At 39.9% G+C, this 20,289-nt stretch overlaps 1 protein-coding gene across 3 annotated transcripts in view; it reads right to left on the bottom strand.

Annotated features, from left to right (window-relative positions):
- Positions 1-1,540: 1,540 nt before the first annotated feature.
- KIF14 (kinesin family member 14) overlaps positions 1,541-20,289 on the bottom strand; it is a 32,006-nt gene continuing 13,257 nt past the window's right edge. Inside the window, exons 11-30 of one of the 3 annotated variants that reach the window (XM_081010751.1) lie at positions 18,564-18,736; positions 17,673-17,820; positions 17,164-17,227; positions 16,820-17,004; positions 15,896-15,998; positions 15,528-15,688; positions 14,564-14,711; positions 13,112-13,264; positions 12,138-12,255; positions 10,769-10,862; positions 10,216-10,354; positions 9,466-9,566; positions 8,853-8,929; positions 7,777-7,998; positions 7,470-7,654; positions 6,872-7,030; positions 6,344-6,463; positions 4,508-4,582; positions 3,054-3,192; positions 1,541-1,980 (exon numbers count right to left, since the gene is read on the bottom strand). In XM_081010751.1, the coding sequence (XP_080866877.1) occupies positions 1,589-1,980; positions 3,054-3,192; positions 4,508-4,582; positions 6,344-6,463; positions 6,872-7,030; positions 7,470-7,654; positions 7,777-7,998; positions 8,853-8,929; positions 9,466-9,566; positions 10,216-10,354; positions 10,769-10,862; positions 12,138-12,255; positions 13,112-13,264; positions 14,564-14,711; positions 15,528-15,688; positions 15,896-15,998; positions 16,820-17,004; positions 17,164-17,227; positions 17,673-17,820; positions 18,564-18,736 (2,956 nt within the window). In that variant the 3' untranslated portion in view covers positions 1,541-1,588. Of the gene's footprint in view, positions 1,981-3,053; positions 3,193-4,507; positions 4,583-6,343; positions 6,467-6,871; positions 7,031-7,469; positions 7,655-7,776; positions 7,999-8,852; positions 8,930-9,465; positions 9,567-10,215; positions 10,355-10,768; positions 10,863-12,137; positions 12,256-13,111; positions 13,265-14,563; positions 14,712-15,527; positions 15,689-15,895; positions 15,999-16,819; positions 17,005-17,163; positions 17,228-17,672; positions 17,821-18,563; positions 18,737-20,289 lie in introns of all 3 variants that reach the window. The other 2 variants (XM_081010752.1, XM_081010750.1) reach the window with 2 other exon arrangements.

Below are 20,289 nucleotides of genomic sequence, written 5' to 3'. Positions count from 1 at the left end.
AATTCAATTCTGATCTTTGTAAGCACCTTATATACAAATTTGTGTATGTAAATAGATGTGTATAGACAATACATGATTAGGAGGAGTTACATTTACAAGCATCAATCAAAACTGGTACTATAAAAATGTGAAAGCCAGCACTGTGTTTTTGTTTTAAGGGATTTTTAAAATTCTCAACAACTGAAATAGTTTGTGTCAGGTCAACGATCATTTTAAAGCCTTTTAACGAATGATGAACGAGTTCTGTTGTACTGTGTGGTACACCGTTAAAAGTAAAGTTGACTTTCAGGTGTCCAAACAACTCTGTTGGCAAACCATAATTATAATGGAAAAGCTCTGCTAAAAAGAATTAAATATGTTATTCTTAAAAAACAACAACCAAAACAAGTACTGCATATAAATTACAAAATAATGAAAAGCTTGTTCTTTAAAATTAAGGCTGAGGGAACTTACCATACTCAGAAGCTACTCCCTTTCACTTGTTTTAAAAATCATTGCCACCAAACTGAGAAGAAGCTGTTACTTTTTAAATCACTTTACCTCATACCCTGTTATTCCATGTAATCAAATGGAATCCAAAGGGCAGTCTTGCCATTTCCTTTCCTCTGTGCCCTAGAAAATCATACCTAAAGGTTGGGGTCCTTTGAAGTGGCTTCCCCCCAGCAATGAGCAGTTACTGCTGAAAGGGAAATTGGCTCACATGTTTAGACACCCTTGTGGTAAACACAAGCCATTTGCATGGGTGCAGACATGAGTCTCTTTGGAGACTAACCATCCTGAGGGTTCAGTGGCAGCAAGAGACCTCTTCTAAGCCTCTTATTCTACAACTTGAACTGTGCCCAAACAATGGCTGCAAAACAGGGGTGCATTGTTAAAATTATTCGTATAAAATGACACATCACTACCCAAGCAACTATGTCCCCATTTGTCAAGAATTTCACTTTAAATATATTTGGCCTAGGTACTGCAACTGCCTACTAAACATTAAACATTTATAGACCCCAAGAGCTAAGAAATATGACCAGCAAGGTTAATGCAACTCCTTCGATGTTGGAGCATGGTTTTAAAATGAAGCTATTACATGCATGCAGAATGAATTAAATTTTAACGACTGAATTTTCTGACTTGCCCCACAGCTTATAATATGCATCTTGGACTGGACTTCCTTTTGGTGTGAATTTGCAGCTTCTTTAGGGACCAGTGACTACATCACCCAGCCCAGAACTGTCATTCCATGATAGAGGGAGCAGGCAAGACCACTCCTCTGAAAAGTACATATAAGATATTTTGGGAACCAGGAACCCTTCTCATGGGATGATTTGCAAACTTTTAGTTACACCCTAAGAGATAAAAATTTAGTGAACTGAGACTTCATGAATGGATTCACACAATGCCTTAAATATGCAAGTAAAAGAGGAAGACCTGCACTTATTCCATTCACCACAGAAGGGCAATCTTGGCTGGGTGAGCATGTGAACTAGCCCAAAGACTTATTGTTCCAAGGCTCCATTTTTTCCAGATGCCAACACAATAGCCAACATAACCGTTACAGTGTTTATTACCTGCATTCCATAAGTTAAGCAATAATTTATACCCAATGGATTCCACTAGGTGAAGCTTCCCCTAAGCTTTTAGGTAGAGACCAAAGTAGATGTTCCCATTTTGGAGCTTCTTTCTGTTCCCAGATGTTTAGAACCTCATCCTCTTCAAGTTGTTTTCCTTCAGAACAAGAATTTTGCATACAAGTGTCCTGAACATTTGATGAATTCTGTCCCTGTTCAAGTTCAAAACTTATAATGAGTGACTTTGCTACGGAGTCCAATTCTCTATGGTTCACAGAAGGCTCTGGGATTGTGCAAACAGGATTGTCTGCTGTATCAGTGGATAATACAGATGGGTTGCAGAGAGTGTTAAAATTCCCAGTTAAGATGCAAATCTTTTCTATGAAATACCTAAATGGACTTCTGTTTCTATATGAGCCTGTGAAAAACAAAGGTAAAAAAGCCAGTAAGTTAAAAATAATTAGGAAGAAATGTGAATAATCTGCACATCGTTTGAAGAGACTCAGAAAGGAATAACAGATTTATACACATAGCTTATTTTTGTTTTTCATGAAAAAAAATGTTCAGGAGGCTTAGAGAATGATTGCAGAAATATGATTGTTTACCTTACTATAATTTGTTCCACAAGGTGGGGATATGTTCATGGCTTCCACTGGCAGAATCAACCATTGACATAACATAAAGTGCTGCATTTGAGGCACCAGAAAATAATACTGCATGCAAGTATTAGGTATCCTACTACATGCTTTTTAAACTTTAGATGTTAAGAAGGGAGAAGGGCTGCCATTCACTGTAGAAAAGGATTGAATGGGGAACGCTTTTTCAATTTGACGGTTGCATTCCCTAATAGGCAATCTTAGCTTGTAGGCAAAGTGGTCAAGAACAAAGACAGTAGCCAAACAGAGCTGACCTTAATAAAAACAAGTGTATATTACTTATCATAGATGCAGTGAGAGAAACTGCAGGGATCTAAATTTTAAATACACTGCATACAGAAGAAACAATGATGTTTCTGGTCGGAACACCATGAGGTCCCCACAAAATTCTCTCTTCACTCACTTTGCTACCCTCTGGTGAAGCTCTAGCAGCAAACCTGCTTTCTCGTTGTTGGCTTCTGCTTTCAGTCAGTAATATGAAGTTTGTACACTCCATGCCAAGCCTATATCTCCATCACAGTCACTGACTTTAGCATGAGAAGGACCACACGATCTAAGCAACTTTTACAAGTTACCAATGAAATGTGGGAATGCTTGCAGAAAAGCAGTTCTGCAACAGCACGACTAAAGAGCTAATGTGAATTTGGCCTTGATCAAGGAGGCAATAAGTTTACTCAGAAAGAAAAAAAGATCACAATGACCATTTTCCATCGTAAACATTGTAAAGCAAATGGAGACTCTGGCACCAACTGATGTATCTCTTTAAGTATACTCTTAAAATGGTTTTTAAAATCCAGTCATTTATCACAATACCTTATAACGAAAATTAGCATACCTTGTAATGAAGAAGTAACCATCCAACAGACTTGATCTAGGCAATGGTGTAATTCCAAGAATGCAACAGCTTTGCTAGTTGCTTTCTTTAACTCCTGATCAACACCTTCTTCAGTCCCTGATATATTTGCTGCTACTTTCTGTGCCAATTTTAAAAAATGGTTTTCAGAAAATGACAGACAATAAAAACAATTTTATCCCTGAGAATACTGTCTCTTCGGGTTGCCTATCATACTGATTTTGAAAAACAAGTGGCCTTGGTTTTTCAAGAACTATGTAGGTCTTTTAAAGATCTGTAAAGATGCAACCTGTGTCCAATAAGGCCCTCTTCACATATTACATTGTTAGGTAAAAAAAGGACCCCTGATAGTTAAGTCCAGTCGCGAACGACTCTGGGGTTGTGGCGCTCATCTCGCTTTAGTGGCCGAGGGAGCTGACGTTTGTCCGCAGTTTTTCTGGGTCATGTGGCCAGCATGACTAAGCCGCTTCTGGCAAAACCAGAGCAGCGCACAGAAATGCCATTTACCTTCCCACTGGAGCGGTACCTATTTGTCTACTTGCACTTTTTTGGCGTGCTTTCGAACTGCTAGGTTGGCAGGGGCTGGGACTGAACAACGGGAGCTCACCCCGTCGCAGGGATTCGAACCGCCAACCTTCCGATTGGCAAGCCCAAGGCTCAGTGGTTTACACCACAGCGCCTCCCGTGTCCCTACACTGATATATATATATATATATATATATAGAGATATATAGATATATATATATATATATATATATATATATATATATATATGGGGTAGCATCCAATTGTGTCCTTCCACTGACATGGGCCTCTTAGAAAATTTTGCTAAAGTGGAACAGGGAGGGAGGCATTTTTGTTTAATCATTATTATTTTGCAGTTCCGCCTTCCCTATATGGCCCCTCACACTACCTCCCACACTGTTCCAATGAGATTTGAGATAGAGTGTGCATTTGGGGCTGTGGATGGGGCGGGGCGGGGGGATTGGCAAGAAGCACCAGCCTCTCGTGTTCCACTGAGAGAAGCCTCAAGTGGATCAAAGTGTCTTCCATCCGCAAAGTGAGACAGTTGGATACAACCCATAACGTGTAAATGGAGGAAGGAGAACTTCTGGCCTTCCATATATTGTTGGGCTACAGTTCCCACCATCCCTGACCATTGGTGATGCTGGTTGGGGCTGATGGCAGTTGGAATGCAGCAACATCTAGAGGCCCACAGGGTTTCCCATCCTTGATGTAAGCAAATCCTGGAAAACCCATTTATTGTTGTCTACATATTGGCATTGATTGGCTAAATATCTCTTTGAGTGCCCAAACTTCAAGAATAACAGGAAAATGTTTAATTTCATTTGAATTTCACTGTAATATGTAAGCAACGTTATACTACTCTGCTAAGTCGAAAGTGAAAATTGTAACTAAGAAAGAGCTCCGTTTACCTTTTTACAACCAGCTATTATATTTTCAAGGATTTTAGCCAAATCCATAGCTTTAGTCTTTATTTGATTCTGAACCTGCAAAGAAAAGCGTTAAGACGTTTTAAATTAGATTCTACTTAAATTTAAACCATAAACATAAAACAGTTTCTAACACAAGCTGAGATATTTAGAAACTTTGGCCTGGTTCATGAATAACAGCCTGTACAATGTTTAGGATGTAGCATAGTGGCTGGAGCCCATCCCCCTTTGCCACCCAACAAATGTAATATTCTAATATCAACAGGGAAAGGGGAGAGAAGTGTATATTGGGGCATTGCACATGTGGATATCCACACAGAATACCCGTTTCAGACATTACAAAATGTGTGTAATGCAAGTGAAAATATAAAAGGTTGCCCCTACTACTGTACCACCATATGCAGAGGATCACAGCAGTCAGTGACCTCATTTACATGCAATGTCATGGCAAACCATGGTTGTGCTAATGAGTAGGCTCTCAGATATGAGTCTGTGGCTGCTTTGTTCCTACTCCAGTTGTTCTGCTGCTGTGCTGCACTGTGCCTTGTGCGCCATTTTAACCTGGGCTCTTGTGTTTCTCCTGTGGTTTACAGTTTGTGAATTGTATGGGAAAGGAAAACAATGAGCCTGGGGTCAAACAACATGCTTGGCTAAACCCATGGCTTAGCACAGGGCAGGAAACGAACAACCTAAGGAGGAGCAAAACGAAAGCCTGCATGATTGCTTGCTCACACTAAGCAATGGTGTGGCTTAGTGTGTGTGTGTTTTGTGTATGTGAAATAGACTCTTATGTATAAACATTGGTTTAGACGGCAAACTAACCGAGAATTCATGTCACCACAAATAAAACTTGATAACGATTAAAACCCGAAAATCTATCTTAATATTATTCAGATAAAATATATATTGAACCACAGACTCCTATGCCACCTTGTATACCACTTTTGAAACAGGACACCCGAAATGCATTGTGGCAGTGGAGCTCTGGGATGTCAAATCCTTTAAAAAAAAAAAGTTACACATTCTACTGAGCGTTGCCAGTACAGTGGTACCTTGGTTCCCGAATGGCTTAGTTGTCGAACAAATCGGCTCCCGAACACCGCAAACCCAGAAGTGTTCCGTTTTGCGAATGTTTTTTGGAAGCCAAACATCTGACGCGCCTTCTGCAGCTTCCGATTAAGTGCAAGAAGCTCCTGCAGCCTTGGTTTTCGAATGGTTTCGGGAGTTGAACGAACTCCTAGAACGGATTAAGTTCGAGAACCAAGGTACCACTGTAGTAGCATTTTGCATCTTGGACGATATATTTTGAAATATCAGCTGTAATAAGAAAAATGCTTCCCATTTTGCCACTTATGATTCCTTGTTAATTTTACAGCATAATTAAACAGAGAGTTTCCATGCATTTAAGATTAACACTTTAGTTATCCCCTCTTAATGCTATAGTCTGTCTGCCAAGGCAGCAAAGACCAATACAAAAAAAATGAAATATTGTTCACTACAGACAGCATTCTGGTTTTGGTTTTGGTTTAATCTACTGCCCTTGTAGCAGACACACTGGTTTAAAGAAGCCATTTAACCTTTAAGCAGTCAACAGTTTCATTATGCCATGTGTTTTAAGTGTTTCTGTGGTATGTGTAGCTGTGAGAAAAAAGTGTAGTGCAAATGCTGATTATATATACACAAGTCTGTAATGAAAATCACCAGTTGCAAATATAAACAGCGTGAAGCTTAAAACTGCACTATTAAATTTGTGACATAGTAAAAAATATGCTTCCCTCCTCATGCATAAAGGATAGTTTATAATTATCCCCACATCACCTCATTTTGTGGATACCATTTTAAGAGTTCATTCCACATTGCCCTAGATTTTTTCTGTATGCAGTTTAAAAGGTGTTCCAGTCCAGAGACCATTCCATCACAGATGTCTGGTATAAACTGCTTCTGAAAACAAAAAGAGATTTTTCAAAAAAAAAATTAAGCCAGTTACAGTTTTTAGAAGTCTCATCATCTGAAAGGGCCACAGATTCCCCATCCCTACAGTGGTCTGTTGGTACAGTCATACCTCTTGTTACATTAGCTTCACAGGTTACGTCTTTTCAGGTTGCATCCCGCGGCGACCCAGAAGTACCGGAAAGCGTTACTTCTGGGTTTTACAGCTCGCGCATGCACAGACGTGCAAAATGACGACACGTCATTTTGCCATTCACAACCAGAGGTACCACTGTACTTTCTTTATCCATTGTTTTGTGCCCACCCTATCAGATCTTTTTATCCACAGATCTGCAAAACCATGGTTTGGCTTACTGTGACATGTGAACCAGACACCTCTGTCTCTGTCTCTCTTACCTTTGGGTTGCTTGCATCACTTATATTTTCTGCAGAAAGATGTAGATCTGAGCCAGTAAGTACCACCAAGTGTCCTGTGTATTTTGCCATTTGTTTCAACATCTGCATTATTTTCTTTTGTGCTTCTACTACTACTGAAGACAAATCTGAGCAACCACCCTGAGAAAACAAAAATACAGTTGTTGCATGCATCTTTATGATTCATTCCTATTCATATTGTGACAACAGTATAGTCTTGTTCCAGCATCAGAAACATGACATCATAATATTTGCAATGTACACTGATAGATAATACAGTTTTGGCCAATGCAGTCGTACCTTGGTTTTTGAACAGCTTAGTTCTTGAACATTTTGGCTCCTGAATGTCGCAAACCTGGAAGTGAACTAGTTTTGGAAGCTGAACGTCCGACGGGGCTTCCGCGGGTTCCGATTGTCTGCAGGACCTTCCTGCAGCCAATCAGAAACCGCCCTTTGGTTTCCGAACGTTTTGGAAGTTGAACGGACTTCTAAAATGGATTCCGTTCAACTTCCAAGGTACGACTGTACTTCCAATTGTTCTCTTTCATTCCTAAAGGATGGCCATAACAACAAAACTTACCCGTAAGAGCAATTGCAGATATGCTCCCAGGTGTTTTACACTCTCCCTTACTTCAACATGAATCATTACAAATTCTTCATTTTTTCGAAAACTGTTCAGCCAGTGCTTGGTTAGAACAACAAGCTGTTCGAAAGCTGAACTAATCTTGATGCTGCAGGACTGAGCAGTATAGTTAACAGTGAAAACTGAAAAGATAGAAAGGAGGCAAATTATTCTGGACTGAAGGAAATGTGCACTTGTAAATAAATTATATGAGGTTCAAAGCTAGAACTCAAAAAGGGGCTACTAACTCAGCAATAGGACTTACAGTTCTCTTGACTTTGTTCAGCTTGCTCATAAGCCTTTATCAAAGCAGAGACTCCAGCATAAACGTTAAACAATGTTGCTAAAAGGCTTTGTGCTATGCTCTCTTCCTCTTCTGTAGTCTGTCCCAAGACATCCAAAGCTGAATCTATCAGTTCCTTACATATGCCAGGTAGAGATGATTCAGGTAGGTCTGAGCCCAGGCTGCCCAATTTATTTGCTGAGTCTGTGATGACAGAACAGTGTGATGAAGGCATACGTATAGTTAGACAAAATGGAAAACTGGACTTAATTGTGAAGTGCTCTTCTAGTTAGCTGAGAGTGAAGCATACAGGAAAGGGTTAACTTCCCTTACAGAAGTCAGGGGGTCTAGTCTAGAAATCAGTCTAGTTTTAACTGTACCTTCTAGAAGAGATTAACCCTTTCCTGTATGCTCCACTCCTCCATTGAGTGAGAATAAGTCAGCATTCTGATGGATCTCTTACCCCACTTTTAAAAATACTGTACAGAGCGAAACTATGACAAATAAGTAGAGCCCTTTTGAAAAAGCACGTTTGCTCTTTGTAAATAATGATGATGATATAATAATAAATAATATAAAACTAAATATGACTTGAAAGAGAGCAAGATATATTTCTTTAATGAAATGATTTATATATTGTTCTTCATTAAAATTGATCCCAAAACAAGTTACAATATAAAAAGTAAGCAAATATTACCAGTAAAACCAGCTCATCATTGCATACAGTAAACTGACAAATCATCAAGGGCAGGTTGCCTACTCCACATCTGGTTTGACCAAAAGTGTAGGTAAATAAGTGTGCTTTCAAATGGCACCAAAAACTCACCAGTCAAATTTGTGAAGGGAGGGCATTCCACAACCAGGGTGCCAATATTGAGAATGCCCTCTCACGTGTTGCTGCATACCTGGCAAAAATATATAAAGGAACACTATCCCCTATAAATATGGGAATACTTTACAAAACAACTAGTTTTTTAAGAAAAATTGCAAACCACTAAAAATGAACGCTACATTAAATATAGCTTTTGAAGGTGACATGATTATAAGTGCATACACACCTGATAGGTATGAATTGTGCAGTCTCATCTTTACCTCAGACAAACATCCAGAAATTCTTTTGCTCCTCCTCAAACTTCTATCGAAATTGACCAAGAAATGGAGGGGGAGAAAACAAAGCAGGACAGGTGTTTTTAAACTTTTGTGGCTTCCACTAATTTTCTGAAACTCATGCATACATTTATTTATATCTGGTTTCTAGTGAGGAACACTATTCATTTATCTTGCTACTGGAGGATGAACACAGCAACAGTTCAAAGGACGCTGGAAACCATCCCTTTCTAAATATATTAATCTGGGCTTGTACTGGCTCCCCCAGCAGAAACCTTGGCTGCCTCAATGAAGGGGGTGGGGAAAGATCAGTCTTGATGGGAGATTCTGCACGGGCATTTCTTGCTTTGTCGTGTTTTGCGGAGGAGGCTAAGAAGTTAAGCTTCCCATCATTACTACATTACCAAAATATTAATTTTTTTGCAGGTGTAGTTACTGAACTACCTATAAGCATCCCTAAAGGGTTATAATTCCTTTCCACTCACTATTTATATATACTTCTCTCTCTATATTTTTTGTAAAGAGGCAGAATCTAACATTAAATTCAACCTAGAAATTATTTACCTCCTTGAAGAAATAGAAGAGATGGATGCATTTGAAAAATCAGGTTCCCATTCATCAGTGGGATCATAAAAAATCTCATCAGCTTTGTTAGTATTGTTCGTCTGGAAAGGAAAGAAACCCGTTTCATTAAAGGTGTTGGACAAGGGAAGGCCTAAAACCTTCATCAATCTGGAAAAAGGCTGCTAGCTCCAAAACAAAGTCTGTTATGTGGGCAGCACAAGAAGAAAAAGATATTACCATCCCTTAACATCAGGATAGGGACTGAAGTTTGGACCAGAAGGGGGAAGTTCTCCAATCTTCTCTCTCTCTCTCTCTCTCTCTCTCCACTACACCCCTGATCCTTTGGCTAAATCCTCAGCAGCTAGGCTTTCCTGCAAACACCTTCTTTCTCCATGCTTCACTGCACTACCTTTTCTAAACATTTTTCCTCCAGATCTTTCTCTGTTCCAACACTGTTTGCTCCTCCTCCCTTGCCTCTGTCGCTCTCCAAATCCCCAGCTTGAGGTCACTGACTTCTGCCCTCCCCTACAGCCATAGGCTGTTCTGTGAAGTGTTGAAACCAAACCGTTTACTGGGTTCCAGGGACACTGACACCCAACCAGTTCTGAGTCAGCAGCCTTTGGCAACATGGACAGGTACTTATACTGGATGCAGTGTCTTTTAAATCAGATTTAATTCAATTTTAAAACTGCCTCTTTCTCATAAAAGCAATATTTTAGGAAGCAAATAATGTTTTATTCCCAAACAAACCTCATAGACTTCTTTCATTGCAGCCAATTTATCTTCAAATTTTTCCAAACTCCAGAATGTTGCAACACCAAGCCTGATGTTACGGACTTGAACTTGAAGGGAATGGCCAGGACCATTTTTATTATCCATTGCATCATGCCTGATGGAACAAACAAATCAATTTACTCCCAGAACATGAAGTATCTGTAATTACAGGACGTGTCCCTTGATTACCATTATCTTTCTGTGGTGGTGGGGTATTTTACACACAGATTACAAGACAAAACACCTTACAAATAGGTGCTTGATTTTGGAATGAAAAAGCCTGCAACTAGCCAGGAACATTATGTTAGCCTTTTCAGAAAAAAACACGAGTACAGGAAATCTCACTGAATTTTCACTAAACCCTTGTCCTTCCAGAATCACATTTCCCCCTCTTTTTTCCTTTTCTTTTTTAAGAACTATATGTTCTTATCAGAAATGCTATATTTGATTACTCAGAGGAAGTCATCAAATCACAGAACATAAAAAGCATATGCAGCACCACTTCTAATATTTTAGTTAAAATACTTACCTACAAAAAACTGTGTGTTTCTCCAATTTACTGCTAATAGTGTTGGCCTCCTTGATCATCATGGACAGCTTCAAAGAATTCCAGTTTGGCTCTGCTAAATATATATTTTTCAAAGAAAAAGATAATGGACTTTTTCTGTAATTACTAGTTAATAATTATGCAATCAGTCACTGAATTGGTAATCTCTGAAATTCTTTTTAAATTCCATACAGGACAGGACAGGATGACTTTTGTATCTATGAGGAATGCACAAAAACATTTAGGCTATTGTCCACCCATACTGTATAATTTCATACTGCACCCTCCCAAGTCTGCTCTCATAACAGGTTTGGAAAGAAACTGAAAAGTAGTATATTCAAAAGCTCCCAAGTGAATGGATAAGAAATGTGATGGGGGGTTTTGTGTTTTTTAAAAAGGGTAGCTCTCCAAGCAAACAGTGTTAGAAACTGAGATATGAAAACTAGGAGCCAAATGGTACCTAAAACCTAGTTTATGGGCGCAACAAGGGAATGTCAAGGTGTACATTTCTATAACAAGAATACAAAGCTGAAAATGAATGAACTGCAGCTAAAATATTTCGTTCATTCTTCACATGGTCTAGTCCTTCCCCTGCCCGCCCCCCTAATATTCTTAAGAGGGTCTCTTCTCCAGTCTTCAGCTGGAGTAGCTGGAAGTGGGGAGGCAGAAAAAGGTCCTCCTTTCCTTCCACTCTGCAGTTTTACTCTGAAATCTTAGGCACTGTACTGTGCCCAGAGCTCAGAAATTGCTGGCGCTAATGAAATTCCCTGTCACAAAATGCACCTAGAACACTGGGAGTTTCGAACACTACAAGCAAATATATAAACCCTTAAAAAACCAGTAGGCCCTCTCTCCCTAGTTGCAAGGAGAAGATATATTTTCAACACAGAGATGAAGAGGGCCTTCCTGGATTCCTGTGGAAAGAAAAGTCTTTATGTAGACACTCTTACGTTAGTTTGTGGTTAACCACCATACAGTTAAAAAGGTAAAGGTACCCCTGCCCATACGGGCCAGTCGTGTCCGACTCTAGGGTTGTGCGCTCATCTCACTCTATAGGCCGGGAGCCAGCGCTGTCCGCAAACACTTCTGGGTCACGTGGCCAGCGTGGCAAGCTGCATCTGGCGAGCCGGCACAGCACACGGAACGCCGTTTACCTTCCCGCTGGTAAGCGGTCCCTATTTATCTACTTGCACCCGGGGGTGCTTTCGAACTGCTAGGTTGGCAGGCGCTGGGACCGAACGACGGGAGCGCACCCCGCCGCGGGGATTCGAACCGCCGACCATGCGATCGGCAAGTCCTAGGCGCTGAAGTTTTACCCACAGCGCCACCCGCGTCCCTTATGTAACCATACCTTTATTTCTGTTTCCATGAGTCTGCTGAAGCATTGCCACTTCCTGAGCAATTTTCTGCTTCTCAGCTTCTAGAGCTTCTAGAATCTTGGCACGACGAATGACATGATCTTCTAAAACCTACCACAAAGCAAGGGATTATGAGATTTTTCAGCAAAAGCTGCACAGCTTCTGAGACCATACACATAATATTCTGTTCAGGCTGTTGATCCTAAATGAAATAAATTCTATTAGTTACCTTGCCTTATCCATTACCCTCAAAACACACACAGTACACAAAGATAGCCGTGAAACAATGCTCCTTCCATTTAGGCTTGAGGGGGAAAGCACAAACTTATAAAACTGATTTTAGAAAACAACTAATTAAAACTAGGATGATTTTATCTAAGGCACGGAACCTCTAAGTACCAGCTGCTGGGGGCAAAATGACAATTACAAGGGATGGCCATCACTTTTATGCCATGCTTACAACTTTCCAGAGGTATAGCCAACTATGATCTGATTCAGCAAAGCGGATCTTTTTTCTTTTTTAAAAAGTTACGTAAAAGTGACTCAGACCAAACTTGCAACTATTAATCCTCAGCTAAGTTAATACTCCATTCACAGGGACAGATATGCCATTTTCTATAATCTTCACATTTGCCAAGCACAATTTTAAAAAGAGGTCTTAGTTTCCTTCCAATATGATTGCAAATATTTTACATTGCAAAGAGTGATTACACAACACAGCTTCGAGGGATGCCTTCCATTGCTGTAACAGGCACATCAGCAGAGCACCCAAAGTTATATAAACTATCATTTCCCAAATATCAGTCGATCTCATGAAAGGGTAGAGCTAGAGGGCGCCTGCGACAGAGTTTCTTGGAGTTATGCTGCATAGAAATGTATAGATTCAGAGAAGCAATACTAGATCACGGTACACTGTCCAATTGATAAGACAAGATGCTAGGTTTTAGGTTTCGTTTTTAAAATTTACCTCCCTGGCAGCCAATGTCTCCATTTCCAAGCGCTTCTTGTTTACGTGTACCTCTAGCTCAAGGCCCCGTTTTGCTTGCTCCAGCTCTTGAATTTTGTTTACAGCTATTTTATTATTCATTTCCTGCAGTTGTTTCCTCCGGGATTCTTCTTCCTAAGAAAACAAAAGAATTAATAATATGTGCCAATAACAAAAAATATGCTTGACCCAAGCAAAACCATTGCCCCAGAAAAAGCAGTATTATTTACTTGCTCACATAAACACACACTCACATTTCACAAAAATCTTGGAAGCTCTTTCATTTTCTCTCTCACTCTATTTTCTTCAGATTTCCAGACATTCCTGGACCACCTCCAGACAAGGTAGTGACAGTGCTTTGGGTATACTCAGAGACAATTCAAACGCGCAGAAATAATTTGCAAATTAAAAAGAAAAAAGTTCTAAAGCTGAGCTGAAACTGAGGACTGAGTATGCTCATCCTTTTTCAGAAGCCAGCACCTAATCTGAACACTCTGATGCTATATATTACAGTGGGGAAGAGGTTTAGAAAGATGAGGAAGAAGAAAGATATCTTTTTCCTTCCTGAAGATACTATATTTGTGGGTTTTATATGTTGGAAGCCACCTTGGGAGAGCTTGGCCCTAAAAGATGACCTAAAAATAAGCCAAATGCATACATGCATACATACATATATGTAGTATAGGATAGTGTTGGGAACCAAGATCCCAGAATATTCACAGTTGAGCTGCTGTCATTAGGAAATGAAATTAGCTGGTAGTAAGACATAACAGCCGGATTGTGTCAATTGTTTCAGTTAGAGCCAGTGTGGTGTAGTGGTTAAGAGCGGTGGACTCGTAATCTGGCGAACCGGGTTCAATTCCCCACTCCTCACTCACCTCACTGAGTGTTTGTTGTGGGGGAGGAAGGGAAAGGAGATTGTTAGCCGCTTTGAGACTCCTTCAGGGGAGTGAAAGGCGGGATATCAAGTCCAAACTCTTCTTCTTAGGGACAGCTCAGTTTGAAGAGCATGAGACTCTTAATCTTCCAACTCTACAATTCTATGATTCTAAGAAGGTTTTAATAAAAAAAAACTAGGTGCCATTCTCTAACAGCCCAATTCACAACCAGTTATAGTAAACTACTAGAATGTAAGTGGATTTCACTCCATTAGCCTCCAGCTTCAGGACAGAGAGGTGATGTACCATGAAAAACTGTCCTGTGCATATTTATTTATTCCTTTCCATCCTCAATGAAGTCTCTAATGCAGACCGTCTGTATAAGCAGGGATACACATTTGAATGTATATCCTCATCTAGACCGCAGTGTACATGCAGGCCTCTTAAGCGGAGCAGTTACATCTTTTGATGCAGATAGCAATGTAACCCTATCCTCCCCATTCAGTGTCACTTTCTATGGGATCAAGTGTATTTAAAATACTTATTAATTACTCACCAGCTGTGTTTCTAATGATTTTATCTGGCTCTCATAAATTTTCTGCTGAGAACTAAGTTCCTCTTGGGCCATTTCTTTTGCGATTTGGATACTTTGCATCATTTCTTCCTTAGCTTTCAGACGTGCTTCTTCTATTTCTGATTCAAGTCTACAGGGTGTTTTAAAAACCAAGTTAACTGATAAAACCTATATCCAACTAGCTATGGCTAGTTTTCTATAGCATTTTTTTTAACACAAAAGAAAAGTAGTACAGAAACACACTAGTTATCCCAAGTCATTAATACCACTATCCTATATATCTCTACCCAGAAGTAAGACCCAGTGAGTTCAATGGGGCTTATTCTGAGGTAAGAGGGTGCAGGATTGCAGCTTAGATACTCTTTCCAATCCCCAAACATATGCACACCCAAAAGTAGGAGCTTCAATCATCTTAATATGCTGTGCAGGACCTTTAAACAATCCTTTCACCTACATTACAGTATAAATGCAAGTCTGAAACTCACTACTTTTCCAAAAGTGAAGAGATTAGTTTTTCAAATTTAAACGTAATTTTTTTCTGCTATTAGGAGACCCATTTGTTCCAAAGATAACATGATGGAAGGCTATTAGGTAATGTACGTAACTCGTCTTGCCACTCATCGCTTTGCTATATTCCTGTTAGCACCATAACAAAATTTAATGCTAATTTTTGCACGAACACCAATAAAACTTACCATATCAGCTCTAAGAGCAACAGTGGGCTCTAAGCTATCTAAGCTTAAGCTTTTAGTGGCAACAGGATTTCTAGATGTTGGTAGGAATTCCGTAAGACACCTTTCTTACATAGAAAGTAAATGTTTGTTCATTTTAGTATCTCCAACCTATACAAAAATCAAAGTTCTAAAAACTAGGGTGCAACATTCATGTCACACACAAGAAGTAATACACATTTACCATTTAAGTCAGAATTTCTACTAGTACTCACTGAGCCCTTTGTGAAGCCAGCAATTCATTCTTTGCAAATTCAAAGCCACTTGGACCGTCCTCAGGAAGAGAAGTGCCACAAGAAAGACTTTTGACTTTCTGAACTTCTACTGGGTGATTAAACCGAAAATAGTGGTCTCCTCCAAGAATGACACGGTCACCCTAAAAAAATCCAAGATATATGTTTGGTGCATGTTAAAAATGATTTTTTGTGTGTGTGTTTGCGTGCAAGCGCTTCTGCACATGAGTGACATCAAATAATATCATGCTTAGTCATTCAAAATCTACACTAAACCAGCATATGACACATGAATTTAAACTTCTGTCCCAATTTGACATGCAAATAAATCTCTGTTCAAACCAACTCACGTGATGGAGAAATGTAGGGCTTGAAATGCATTTTCCATTAACGTATGTATTCGCTCCTCCCAGTGGAATAATACTCACAACACCATCCATGTGTTTGATAATACTACAAATAAGAAATATGTTATTATCAGTAAAGCTTCAAGTAAGGAAAAGTGTGACAAATCACTTTGGGATACACACATATACCAGGAATCAAACAGCTGATTCCTACCCCAATTGAATTTTTGACCCCTTTGCCACATCATGACATCCTACTTTGGAAACAAGCCTGTGTTTCAAAGGCTTTCCACATGAGAAACTGCTGCCGGGGGTGGGGGAGAGGAGAGAGGAAGAAGCAGTTTTAACTTCTTTGCATTCACGTAACTAGTTTCTTTGGATCATAGCTTCGTTCATGCTTCAGCACAGTAGCCAATACGCTTGAAAACAAATAGGATTTTTAAAAAACGATTATGCTGCATTACAAATATAACATGAGGGCACAAGAGAAATTATGCTGCATAAGACTTATATGAGCAGGGATGGGAAGGAAGTGTTTTTCACCTCCATCTAGTGCAGCATCCCAATTCCTACAGCTGGCAACTAAATGCTTGAGAAAAATCCATAAGCCCTCTTTCATTGTTGCTTGCCAGCAATTGGTATTGAAGGGCACACTGCCTCTTAATATGGAACTTTCCTATAGCCTTGACTAGTAGCAATTGATAAACTTATCCCTCCATGAATCTGTCTAATCACCATCTTAATCTGTCAACCTAAACACACGAATTCTGCCCCATTTACTTTCAGCTAAATTTGTTTTAGCCTGGATTATAAATCTACACAAGCTAATGCGCCTATTTATTTCAGTGGAGCTGCATATCAACCAGAGGAATCGTGCAGAGCAAAAGACCCATTTATCATTATTTGTTAATTTAGAGAAACACCTACCAATGGTCGTCGGCAATCAGGACACCAGACAGCTGAATATCATGACGTGAATTTGGCTTGCATTTCCCAACTGTTGTTTGTCCTTCCTTGATCATGTATAGCAACATCTCAGAGAGCTGGGGATCTTCATTGAGATTGACTAAATTAGGCAAACTATTGTCAACCTTGAATGTAATGCCAGCTTTCTAAAATAAAAGATTCAGAACATTACATATTGCATGCAAATGAAAGCAACTTTTTGTTCATTTGCTGTTGTAGGAATATGATGCAGGTAAGGAAGAAGAATGACACTTGGGAAAACAATTATTTTGCATCCACAATTGAATTTACTTGAAAAATGGTACCTGTAACTCCTTTGTTTCCTCAAATTTCTTTTTTTCTGCTTGTTCAAGTTTTTCTTTCCAGGCCCTTTATTTACCAGGGGAAATAAAATTGTGGTTCAGCTTATTATCGTTTCGCAAATGTAATTCTAAGGCTAACAAAAGGGATACATAATCTAGAGAAGAATTGAGTTACCACTGCATAATATTTATATCCTTACACACTATTGGAAACAAAGTTTAAGCAATTAAAAAACCATCATTATATTTGCATAACAGGAAATTTACTAAGATCACTGGAAATATATAAGAGGAGTCTTAAATCAATAATTGCTTAGGTGAATGTTAAAACGATCAATTTGAGTTAAACAGTCTGGCCCCAACATTGTTGTTATTATTTATTTAATTAGTTATTATTAATGTGCAATCTTTATGCAACAATGCACAATTAACTGTATAGATTAGTCAAAAAAAGTAGAGGGGAACCTTCCTTTAGCAGTCTGTATTTTTGAGAAGACATCAAGTACCAGTACCTTTGCATCTCTGCCATCTCCCTCTCTTGCTGGTATAGCTTCACTCTTAAAGATGTTATTTCTTGCATATAAAGCTTTTGTTTTTCAGGGTCAACATTCTGAGCATTTTTCTGAGCCAATTTCAGTTTCTCAATTTCAGCTTTCAATTCTACATTTAACAAGAGAGTTCAGCAGCTAGTCAAAATGGCATCTCTTATATTAGCAAATATTCTGGATTGGCATCTATGAGTCTCACAGTGACAAATGTTATATCTGCACAAGCATTTCAGCTTGCCAGGTGGAATGGATGTACTCTCCTCCCCCTCTGTGCTGTTCTGGGACTTCTTCTGCCCTCCCCAGCCGATTTGGTCGAACACAGGGGGAAGACCCATTTTGCAAGTGGAAGTCCTTGTGCAGGGCTTTTGCTGACAGGGTTTGTTAGATGAATCCTACCCACAATGTTTGCAATTTAAGTTACCTGCATATTGAGTAAATTCAAGTATTTATTTTTTAAAAAATGCAGTATATCAACTATACACCTAAAAATGTACAGTATGAATGTAAAAAAACATATTTACAAACATGTAACATACAGACACGCTTGTCAGGGAGCTGTGATCACCTCCGAGCTGTTTGAAAGTATTTTGCACTCCCGGCTACCAATAAGCACATTAGGTTCCTCCCTTTGATAGAAAGCCTATGGAGCAATGCACCGAGGCAATTTCATCACATTACCATTAAAATAATGATTCTTGCCATTTTTGTGGGTTTCAATTGCAAGCATTTGTCCATAAATTGATGCAGCTTTCTTTTGACTTACTTCCTCTTAGTAAGTGTATACTTTGTAAGAAATCTAGGAACAACTTGGCATAGGGCTATTTCGGCAAGAAGCAAAATAGTTCTCAGGCTTACCTCGGATTAGTTTTGCATTTATGTCTTCGTTGACTTTGGCAATGTTGATTATGAAACAAGCTTGTTTAGCATATCGAAGGGTACTCAGTGTTTCTTCTATATTGCTTGCGGCAGGGCTAATTGTGGCAATCATAGCAGTTTTCGAGTTTCCACCAAGACTTTCCTTTAACAGCCTACATTTGAAAGAAAATAAATGGTTTTCCCCAGTCTGGATTTATTTTAAGACTATATTCTCTGAAGATACAACAAAGTACAGTACATGTTTTGAGCATTTTGCAGGATCCAATTCTTTATGTAGATAAGAATAAGGATGCCTAAGTTCTTCACCTGTGGAATCAGATCCAGGTCATTCACCTCTCTACCCAATTGGTCCCCTGCCTCCAAACAACATGTCACCATTCACCTTCCACTTCCCCTTGGACTCCTGCCAGCATTAGCAGAAAGGATGGACCAAAGGACTCTGGGACAACACCAATGGTTTTTTACAGGGGGCATCTTCTCATCAGAACAGAGTTGGGAAGCGTAACTCATAAATTTACCATCCCTCCCAGTACTGGAACAGGCAGATACCCAGAGGTGTGTGCACCATTACAAAGGCCTCTTGACTAACTCTCCCCAAAGTGCTGAGAAAACTGTGGGGGGACTGCAGCAAAAGTCAAAGGTGGTGCACAACTGTTAGGTGTACAGTGATGCCCCGCAAGACGAATGCCTCGCAAGACGGAAAACCCGCTAGACGAAAGGGTTTTCCGTTTTGGAGGTGCTTCGCAAAACGAATTTCCTATGTGCTTGCTTCGCAAGACGAAAATGTCTCGCGAGTTCCTGCGGGGTTTTTGTCCTTCCCCCCCCCCCTTTTTCCCAAGCCGCTAAACCGCTTATCAGCTGATGGCTAAGCCGCTTAACAGCTGATGCTAAGCCGCTTATCAGCTGATCGTTAAGCCGCTTATCAGCTGATCGTTAAGCCGCTTATCAGCTGATCCACTAAGCCCGCTAAGCCGCTAATACTGTAGCACTAATCCGCTAATGGGCTTGCTTCGCAAGACGAAAAAACCCGCAAGACGAAGAGACTCGCGGAACGGATTCTTTTTGTCTTGCGAGGCACCACTGTACTTCATTCAGCTTGGCCTGGGCTGTTTCCCAAAGACTTGTTCAGGAAACGGTGCAGCCCGGGCCAAAGAATGCATGCCTCACCCCACCAGTTAGTGCTGAAGAAAGGAATGTTTTGGGGGGCCTTCAGAACTCAGAAGTCTAAGCACTAGCTGGCTTAAAAGCAGTGCCTTTCCCACAGATATTAGTTGAAGGTGCTAGTGGAAATAGGCCCCAAATATTAAGGCATTATCCATTTTTTTTCCTATATGCAAGAATAACCAGTTGAGAATAAAGTACAGTCATACCTCGGGTTGAAGTAGCTTCGGGATGAATATTTTCGGGATGTGCTCCACGGCAACCCGGAAGTAACGGAGCGCGTTACTTCCGGGTTTCACCACTCGCACATGTGCAGACGCTCAAACTGACATCACGCACAAGCGCAGAAGCGTCGAAACGCGACCCACACAGTCGCGTGTTACGTTTGCTTAAGGATGTGAACGGGGCTCCGGAACGGATCCCATTCGCATCCAGAGGTACCAGTGTAAATGTACTCTACCAGTTGTAGTTTTATGCCCTCCGGGATCAATCAAAATCACTTTGAAAATTAGCTCAGTTCCATTGTCAGGAAATAGAAAAGCAG

This window comes from Podarcis pityusensis (assembly GCF_964106645.2).
Source record: "Podarcis pityusensis genome assembly, chromosome: 6".
NCBI lineage: Eukaryota > Metazoa > Chordata > Lepidosauria > Squamata > Lacertidae > Podarcis > Podarcis pityusensis.
The sequence above is the reverse complement of the archived record's forward strand: the minus strand, read 5'-3'. Positions and strand labels throughout refer to the sequence as shown.